At 41.5% G+C, this 10,073-nt stretch overlaps 1 protein-coding gene across 1 annotated transcript; it reads right to left on the bottom strand.

The window, feature by feature from the left end:
* Positions 1-287: 287 nt before the first annotated feature.
* Positions 288-9,421, bottom strand: reep5 (receptor accessory protein 5). The gene is made up of 5 exons (XM_084572906.1): positions 9,203-9,421; positions 8,845-8,938; positions 3,070-3,208; positions 2,389-2,557; positions 288-576 (listed from the first exon to the last, which is right to left on the bottom strand). Exons 1-5 carry the CDS (start codon positions 9,318-9,320, stop codon positions 527-529), a joined length of 570 nt encoding a protein of 189 aa, XP_084429032.1. The 5' UTR covers positions 9,321-9,421; the 3' UTR covers positions 288-526.
* Positions 9,422-10,073: the final 652 nt, after the last annotated feature.

The raw sequence follows: 10,073 nt of genomic DNA on the forward strand, positions 1-10,073 counted from the left end.
ACGCCCATCACACCACTGCTGTGCACCTGTTCTGCAATGGAACTGCTTATGTGCAGAAGGCCTCCTCCTAAATAAACACAGTCTGCATGTTTTTTACAGTCCTGCTGTAAAAGCCTGGAAGCAGCCTAACCCTTCTGTGTTTCTTCTGTGGATGGAGAAGTGTATCAACCTGTTCAGAAGGTCTAACGAAAATGAGTGGACATGCTACTATTTATTTACCTTTTCGCATGTAGTTTGACGTTTTTCCATTTTTCTATTGAGACAAACCGAAAGAATCCACATTCGAGGACTTCAGTGAGTTTATTTTTATTTATTTCATAAAGCAAACCCAGACCAGATTTCTTGAGAGCCCTCCACAAGTTAAATAAGTAAACTGACACGTGGAACGACTTTAATGGATGCATGTGTAACACTAATACAGCTGGGAGGGTGGTTACGTTTATGTACTGAACACACGTTTTCAAGGCCACATTTCTTCTGTAACAGGGTTGGATCCAGAGTGGACGCTGTGCGCAAGGCCTCGTTCTTAGGAGCTCTTCTTCTCCTCAAACATGATGTTTGCTGTGGCTCTCTTGGCTGTGAACAAATAACAAACAAGGTGCCACGTTGGTTATCAAGAGTACAACACATGTCTTCTTCAGTGTAAAGCTGCTGTCAATCAAAGCCAACACTTCCTGCAGATGTTTGACCTCAAGCACCTGCCAGCAAAGGGGCATGACCCCCTTACAGCCACTGGAAGGTTTTTGTTTTTTTATATCTATGCAGGAAATGATGACTTTCTCTAACACAAGACCTCGCTCTAAACAAAACAAAAGAAACATGCAAGTAGAAGTGGCAAAAAGTAATGAATTAAACAAAAATTCATGTTTGTAAAATATATATACTCGGGCTATCACTAGATTCAAGTTAACACACATTAACACAAATCATTTACTACAACTGCAATGCAGACTCTGCAGCATAAATGCTGCTATATGTGTTATCTGAGGCCTGTTTTTTTCCTGCAGTCAAGGTGTATAACTACCAGATATATCTGTCAGGAGCAGGACCAAAAATATAGATCAAAACGAGTGAATGTTTGCCAGCAGCACCACTTCAAATGATCGTTTTGCTTATAATATTTCAGAGATGTTTTAGCTATTTGTCTATATTTCTCTTTGGCAAGACTGAGCATGACCAATAGACGCAGATTAGTTCCACTGTATATCTCTAGCATTAGACAGGCCTGAGTATTGATAACTACTCATGTTGGCTTTTGAATGTTTTAAACGTTTCCTGTGTGAACAAACAGACAAACTGATAGATAATGATTCATAAGGGTTACACAAACAACTGTTAAAACATTTAGAGGAAAGAATAAAGAGGGAGGAAGTGGTTCATTCTAATCCTATCAGAACATTATGACATGGCAGCTCAGCTGTTATCTTATGTGATAAGAGAGCCAGACTTAACACTTTTGGGCTTTAGCTCCCTCTAGTGAATACCACACCATTAGTAAAATAGACCTGACTGGACAGAAGGCCAGTTTGTTTCAACCATTCAACTGATAACGTTATTAACAACGTGGTTTATTAAACCTTCTATATCGATCACAAAACACTTTGGTCCTATTTTGGGCATGGAGCTGAGACACAGAGTAAATCATAATGTTACTGTAAAGCTATATTTAAGTCATTAAAATGGGTCAATAGGTCTGATGTGCATGTACCATAGACTGTATATAAATATGGACTTCCTCCAGACTCACTCGTGTTTTCATTTAATTAATACTGCGCTCTGCTCTACCTCCACCAGTTACAAAAAAATGTTGGATCATACACTGTACTTATTTATTATTTATTCCAACTCTCATGGTCCTATGAACCCGCTTCACAGTTGTCATGGCAACTTCATGATGTCACATCCTGTTTCTATAGCTGTTTTGTTATGTGACAACTAACTAAAACAAAACTTATCAGAATAGTGGACACTTGAACATGCATCAGTATTATATTAACTACCTAAAATGGCCCCATCCACTAACATGGAGGAGGTTATGACCTATACTGCAGCCAGTCACCAGCAGGAACTCTGCTTGCTTTGGTTTCACTTTAGATGAACTGTCCTTTATACAGTCTATGGCATATATAAGATATAAATTATATAAATTTATATAGATAATGTTTTCAGCGTTTTAATACTTTCTTAGTACTTTTTATTTATTAGCCTTAATAATTATGTTTACTATTACAAACCTATTGTTTTTCTCTTTTGCTATTAATGTAAACTCTAATACAGATTCTATTGTATATTGTCTGATACTGTACAACATGTGTACAGTGTAGTACTAGGTATATAGGTCATACTCTGTTTACTGTGAACACCATACAAACATGATGACGTCCTCACCCTCATCCTTGATCTTGTCAGCAGCCTCTGACGCCTTGTCCGTGAGGTTCTTCACCACGTCGTCAATCTTGGCTTCATTCTTCAGGAAAAACGGTCGAATGATGCGGTTATAAATCTGGACTGATCCGTTGGAGGGGGTCGGAGCCATGCACCACACCAAGAAGGCACACTGAGAAAGAAGACAAGAGCTCTCTCATAAAACAGGACACAGTCTGGTAAAACTACCAGCATGTGGTGTACAGTAGCCTACAGAGCACGTGGCTGCACATTATAAAAGTTGACCACATCAGAATCTATATTTTACTGTATGACAGGAGTTAATGGCAAGACAAAATGATATTAGTGTCGACACAGAGCAGACTCTCTCTATCTACCGCTCCCTGCCTGTCAGTCCTCTGTTTGGATGAAGATTATCTCATACACTGCACATCCCTTAAAGCAAACACAGTGCATTACCGGCTGCTGGAGCACCTGCTGACAGAGCTCTCAGCACTCAGGTGTTCTTTAACATCCGTGCAGCGTGCTCCAAACTCACAGCTGCTCCCTCACCATGTCAGACATCGAAGGTGAGGATACTCACTTCTGATTGAGTCTTTTTATTTGGTATAAATCAATATTTGAACACATTTACCATTCTTGCTCACTGATACAGAAAACAAGCCCAGAGTGCGGCTGGATTACCTTTCCAATATAGTAGAATGGGAACCAGGAGAGGAAGATGTCAGCAAAAAACTCGGCCACACTGAAGACTCCATACACCACCCAGTAGGTCAGCCATTTAGTATCATCGTCTTTGGTAGCGCTTTCAATGGCCTTAATCCTGAGGGAGAGAGAGAAACACAGCATGTTAGTCATTAGTTTAATATGTTATCTGATCCATTATGTGGTTCTTTTTTTAAAAAAAATTAAAACTATTCTCTATTTTCAGATTCAGATTTAAAGATACAGTGCGGAACATTTGTCTCCCCCTTCTGGCAGTGAGAGTAATTGCACAAACTCTGCTAACAGATGACACGATATAGGCCTACAGTCAACAACCCAAGACCCTTCTTTTCTTTCAGCATTCTCCAATAAGGGGAAGCCATATCTGTTTTAGTTCTTGCGGCCAGTCCCTTTATTTTGCAGACTGTAAGCCTTCCTCTGAATGACCCGTTTGTTTTTTAAGGTGGAGCATCAGAAACATTTCCTGGAGGCTTCCTTGATTGTACTTCATGCTTGTTTACTGCCAGAGGAACCATGGTTACTCTTGTTTCTGGCCCATACTCCTAGTTGCTGTAGGATACTCAATCTCCTCGCTACGGTTGCTCCCCTCTTCATCTATGGCAAACAGAGAAAATATAGGCACTCTGTTTGTGTAGTCAGTTTACCTTCTCAATATAAGACCTTCTACCGGTTGACAAAACAGAGTCGGTGCCCAGCAGCTAGTTATTGAGCTACTTATCCTCTGCAGTGTTTACAGAGCATTTAAATATACCCTTGTAGAAATCCAAAGGCTGCTTTCATCTTAGACAAGCACAGTTCCATTTTCATTTGTAGCCACATATACAGTGTGCCAAACTGAAGGGTTACCATATGTTACCATAACCTGCAAACATATAGCCAGTGGGAAGTCCCTACCTCTCTCTGTTTGTCTCAGTTCTCCAACCCCACTCTCCCCACCCTCGCTCTTTTCTCTCTGCCTTTTCCCTCTTTCATTACAGGAACCAGGGGGACAAGGAACCAAAGCTCCCAGAGATGTGCCCCTGAGTCTCATTCCCTTGGTTCCTTCATATCTGAAGAGCATCATCCATCTCCCCACTCATCCGTTCCCTACGACCCCTTTCATCCATCCACTTGATCCATCATCCACCTCCCCTCTCTGTTATTCATGATACTATTATGAATCGAGAAATATAACATCTATCTATAGCTGTACATATTATGCATTACATCTCTCTGCTTCAGTTTCACCTTAACACCAATCCGACTTCCTCCAACGTGGACTGCAAACAGCAGTATGTCACCGTTTTGAATACCAAATTAAGGATTTGAGCTGTTGGCTCTTTCCAACAAGCTACTTCAGTCATCTGTACATCTATACTCACACAATGACATCTACACAAAGTCTTTCATAGCAGCTGCACATTCAGCTGCTGAACGACCCCACCCTCCTTTAAGTGTGGCTTTGGGTCCCACCGAGAGACGGACATATCACTGTCTCTGACCCACTGTTTTTCTCATCAAACAAGTTTCCAGCTTCTGCCCGCTTCCTCCTTACTCTTTGTGTATGGTGAAGACTAGTGCAATATTTTATCACACATACCTGTTCCTCTGCATCTGAATGCACACTACTGTCCAGGCGTTGGGGGTAGCACTTGTTTGTGAACCCTAGCTCCCCTAGGTAATGCCTAGGAATGGCCAGGAATGCAGTGCATGTGTAAAAACAGAAACCCGGTGAGGAATCATGCTCACTTGATGAACGTTTGCGTGCTGAATCACAGACAATTATCTGATCGCGATGAGCTGATATGCGAAGCTGCAACCATCAACAAACCAGCTTGTTTGGTTTATTGCATAAATTCAGTCATTCGTTTACTACCATCTGTACAGCTATGCAAAATGTTCCGACCTGATTCTCAAAAGCAAACATTCAGTTACACTTGAGTATAATAAAATGCAAATGAATAATTGAATGATAAATCTACTTAAAGCTGTACAACCATTCAGATTTAATTTCCACAGTAGCATGAATTTCAGTGCCCTGATCTAAAGTTCACTGCAATGTTTGAAGACAGGGAAGCCCACTGATTTAGCATTGCAAACAATAATCAACTGATTCTCATCTTTGGTGACACCTTGATATCTTGTGGTGAGTTGACAAAGCTCCTCCAGAGAATACATTGTAAAAATTGTTTTCACAGGCTGAACTGCACTGACTGCAACTATGTGACTGTCCTCTATGTGTTCAGTTGGCGGGGTAAGACTTTAAATCCCTGCACCCACCTACGACAGCACAACAGTTATGTGTAATAAATCTGGAAGTTCCAGTTTCAGAAGTGCAAACGGAGGCATATTACATGTTAGCTTTCCTTCATTCAAACACATGTTTCTGCATACATCCGGCATCGATGATCCAAACTAGATCCAAACTAGACCAACACAATCACCAAAAGCACGCAAAATATAATATTATTGTAGCCAAGCGCTGTGCTCGCAAGTTGTAATATACTATACATCACCGTGTCGCAATGTGGCAACGTGGAAATGCACAGCAGAAATGTAACAACAGGCCTTTCAGCTCTGCAATTAGCCCAGAGTGCCCATTTGTGGTTGCTGCACTCATGCTCTGTCTCTAGCGTTACACATTCTCAGCACCCGAGAGACATTTTTCTGTCCCTTCTCTCGTAACAAAATTGTGGTTGTTATTAACTCTCAGTTTTATGGTACGAACCGGTGTTTTATTATGTAATTCAGTTGGACAATAAAGTGTCTTTTATTTCTGCTGATTCATTTCAACAAAGGCACACAAAGTCACATATCCATTACACTGTCAGCTATATTAGTGGAGTCAAGAAAAACAAAGAGAGAATAACATAATAGACTGCCACCCGTTATTAATTTGTGCACATAAACATAATTTAAATGTAATACATGTTCTAATACGTTCTATTTCTATCAGGCTTATTGCACTATAGCTCTTTAGCATAGATAACATGACTATTTAATTCATATGTTTACTTTTTTTAAACAGACGCCGTATTGTTCCATAGGCTTACAGGAACAGACACTGCCGTCTTGTTCCTGTTGGATTTGACTACATTTCATGCCCTGTTGTCAAACAGAAAGCAGCACTGAGGGATGTGTGAAACGGTAGAGGAAAAACGGCCAGCACTTAGTCCTCTGTTGAACTTTCTGTCTTTCTGTCTTCCTAGTCTTTGTCGTGACTTTACATCCACCCTGAGGCCTCTCTGCAGACACCGGCAAACAGCTCAGCTACAATCTAGATCGTCTCAACACTCCCCTGAAAAGCTTGGCAAAGTTACGGCTGGCCTCGGCTTTCACTACAGTGTGCCTGCAGGCGTACCTGTCTGCAGGTGGCATATGCAAAGCTGTTGGTAACGACACAAAAAGGACGGTGATCATTAAAATACTGAGCTCTCAGAGGTGACCCTCCACACGTCTGCTACTATTGTTACTAACGTCATCTTAATTAATCTCAATTTTACATTTCAGATCATCGCTGGTATCAGTCAAAACCAGTGTGACATACTCGTAATCGCTTCCAAGCGCAGAGGCAACTCTGAAAACTAAGATACTTCACAATCCACTCTGAAATGAGTGTTTGCGTTTCCCTTAAAGTGCCCACGAAATTTTGACATGATGCATATTGAATCATATGTCATGACGCTAGTGTTTGGTCGATGACTTGTCTCAGTTTTTTCTTGTCATATTGTCACATATCAAATCAAATCAAATCAAAATTTATTTATATTGCACTTTTCCAAAAACAACAAGATGAAACAAGAGCCACTTGACTGGTAGAGTTCCTTGGAGATGATTCTCCACTCATCCAAGTAGATACTTCTGTTCTAAAGGACTGGTGGGGGGTTAGGGTTTAAATACTGGCTCATATAGTCACAAGATAACTCTCCATCCTGTAAAAGATAACTGCATTCATGTTATTACACCTTACCATTATCACCAATATTTTTTTATTTTTACTGTTACACCTTACACCAATCTTTTACTAGTGGATTCCAGAGTGTTTTCTTTTATGTGCTACTGAGCTACTGTGACCAAGCAATTTCTCTTGTGGATACAGTCTGTCTTAGTCTAAACTATATATTATTTTAGCTACTCAAAAGCAGTGTCATAACATCCATTTCTTTCACCAGACTCTCTAAAATGAATATAAACAGTAACATAGTGACAGCTTTTCTTTCAACCGACATGGGGCAATTAGACTAAATCAATGCTATAAACCCTGTTCATATCGGTCCGACCCGCTACTTATCAAGGAGATGATAGGAACAAGCGGAGCTGATATCCCTGTGCTGATGACGCTGTAACGACCTGGGTGTAACCACTGCTCAAGTCCTTTTAGTGTTTAATAACCCTGCTCACTTTGAGCACGGCTGATCAGCGTGTTGATCGATTCAAAAACCAACGCAGAAGTGAAAAAGAGCCAAGTTTAAAACCGGTTCTGGCTGTCAGACGTAGCGTTGGTGGTCGTTCACTGATCAAATATAATGGCTGTTAGCTTTAGATGTTATTATCCACATGATCGTCTCTACGTCAAGGCAAGCCTGGGCACCTCTCACACAAAGCCCTGCAGGTTGGGGGTGTTAGTTCACCTTTAGTAATGAATCAATAGAGGACAGCAGTAGGAAATTACCTACCTCAGCGTGACTAAGCTGTGAAGCTTCAACGGCTGGCAAGTTATTTATGCATTTACATGGTATTAGTCACAAATACCTGACGACGATAAAACCACACTTTGCAGCCGCTTTAATGCACCATCAAGTCACTGACACAACATTAATGTAACTTGATCACCATGACAACAAGAACAGGAAGGAAGAAGAGCGGTTGTGGTCCTGATACCATCAGACTGACTGCTTTAGGTCACTACTACTTCATAAAGACGACAACTGGTGCATCGGCAACTTCAATTCAACCTGCCAGACTGATCATTTGACTGTAACTCTAAGTATCATCCTCGAGGCCAGAACAAAGCAGAACCAAAGGGACGGATGAGGACGGCGGCGGGCCGACATGTGACACAGCACTGTCTGCATGGAGGCATTGTGAAACCATTCCAGAATAATCTTTCATAACTTCACGTGACAAGCCAATTAAATCTCTGCGTTCAAAATCTGATGCTCGGTCCCGTCCGTCAGAAATGATCACGAGGTTATCACAGGGAAACTTCCCACACACGCGAGGCTCAGTTGAGTTTACTAGCAGCCTGTGGAAACATGTGGATGATGTTTTCCCTGGCCGTAGGTGTGCTTTGCGGTGAAAAAAAACAACCAACACCCATAATCCTGTTTGTCTGATATCAAGTGTCAGAGGATTTAGTGAAATGAAAATGGCCCACATGTTAGTGTACAGGGGCCTCTGCTTTAGTCATCACTTTGTAAGATCATGGCTCAAGATCATTTTTTATAATCTATGTCATTTTAGATTTTATAACTTATTCAATTTAATAATAATGAACTGGCCAGCAAGAATTATGTCTTTTTAGAGGCTAGATATCGATTTTTTTAACAAAAATAAAATACAGAAATTTCAAGTATGGTCCTTTAAATCGTGCGTAAGGCTTCAGCAGGCTACACATATGCACTAAGACCTATTCCTGTGTGCGTGTGTTTGTGTGTTGGGTAGTGGCGCGGCCCAGGCCCCTCCTCCCCCTCCTCCTCCTCTTCCTCCCCCTCTTCCTCTTCCACAGGAGCGTTCTGAGAATAATACACTTACGATATGTAGGCTGGATAAATAAATCCGATGAGGTTACACAGCAGGGAGGCTCCGTAACCGATCACCAAGTAGATAGCGATGACAGCGATGACAGCTGCAAGAAATCACACCACATGTTTGCCACGTTTTTTTTTTTTTTTTTTCTTTTTCTCTAACACATTAACGAAATGATACAAAACAGCTGGATTACAGCTGATTAAAAAATAAGAATAATTCGTTTTCTACTCTTCGATTGTGATTGAAAGCAAATGCATCTCTCTCTTCACATAGATCCGTTCCTTTGTGATGCAGGCGGTCTCCTTCCGTTTTTTTTGTTTTTTTTTTCTCTTTTTCCATCCCTCTCCCTGTCAACACTCACCGACAGCGATGTACGTCCTGCTCACTCCCGTCTTGGCCTCGACTTTGGCGAGGAGGTCTGTCATGAGATTCTTCTCATGGAGAAACTTTTCGAATCTTTCTTTGATCCCCTGCGCCATGGCTGCACTTCCTCCTTCGGCGATGAATTACGAAATAGACCTGAATCAAACTGCGACACCCCTGCAACCCAACACGCCGCTGGTCTCAGACGCTCGGAGAGAAGAGTCAAGTCAAGTCACACGGGATGTGAGGGAGCTGCCTGGCACCGGACGCTCCAAAATAAAAGCACAAGGCGTGTTTAGAGCTCCTCGAGTCACGTGTGTCTTAATGCGGAAGAAACAGACACACGAAACAATGAAATATTTTTGGGGTTTTTAGTTTACATCATTCAAAGTGCAGTAATGAAAAAAACTAAATGTGATTTGTCTTTAAAACAGAAGCTGACCTGTCTCAGTGATCTGTTTCTCCGTGTGATTTCAGATCGACTCCATGATGTTAAGATCACAGCTCTGGGGCCCACACATGCGCCTCAGGAATCACCTTGTTCTTCCTGTAGCTGCTGATAGCTCTTTATTACTTCGGCCCTGCGTTCAAATCTCGCATCAACGTCCTGGGAATCCGCAATCGTGAGGGGTCATCTTAAAGTACACGTGTGAACACACCCAGAATGAATGATTTTACTCTGCCTGGACATTAGGGAATGTTGCCCTGCTGCAGAATGGATGTGGAAGCATTCTGACACATCCCTGATGGTACTGCATACAGCATAAGAAGTTTATATGTAGTCAGAATCTACATTAAGTGTTTAAATCTTTCCCAGAGCACTGTGTGTCAGAGTAGAAGGTCGCATTTGGAGACGCAAAATTTTGTTT

The sequence above is a fragment of the Chelon labrosus genome (assembly GCF_963514085.1).
Source record: "Chelon labrosus genome assembly, chromosome: 22".
Lineage (NCBI taxonomy): Eukaryota > Metazoa > Chordata > Actinopteri > Mugiliformes > Mugilidae > Chelon > Chelon labrosus.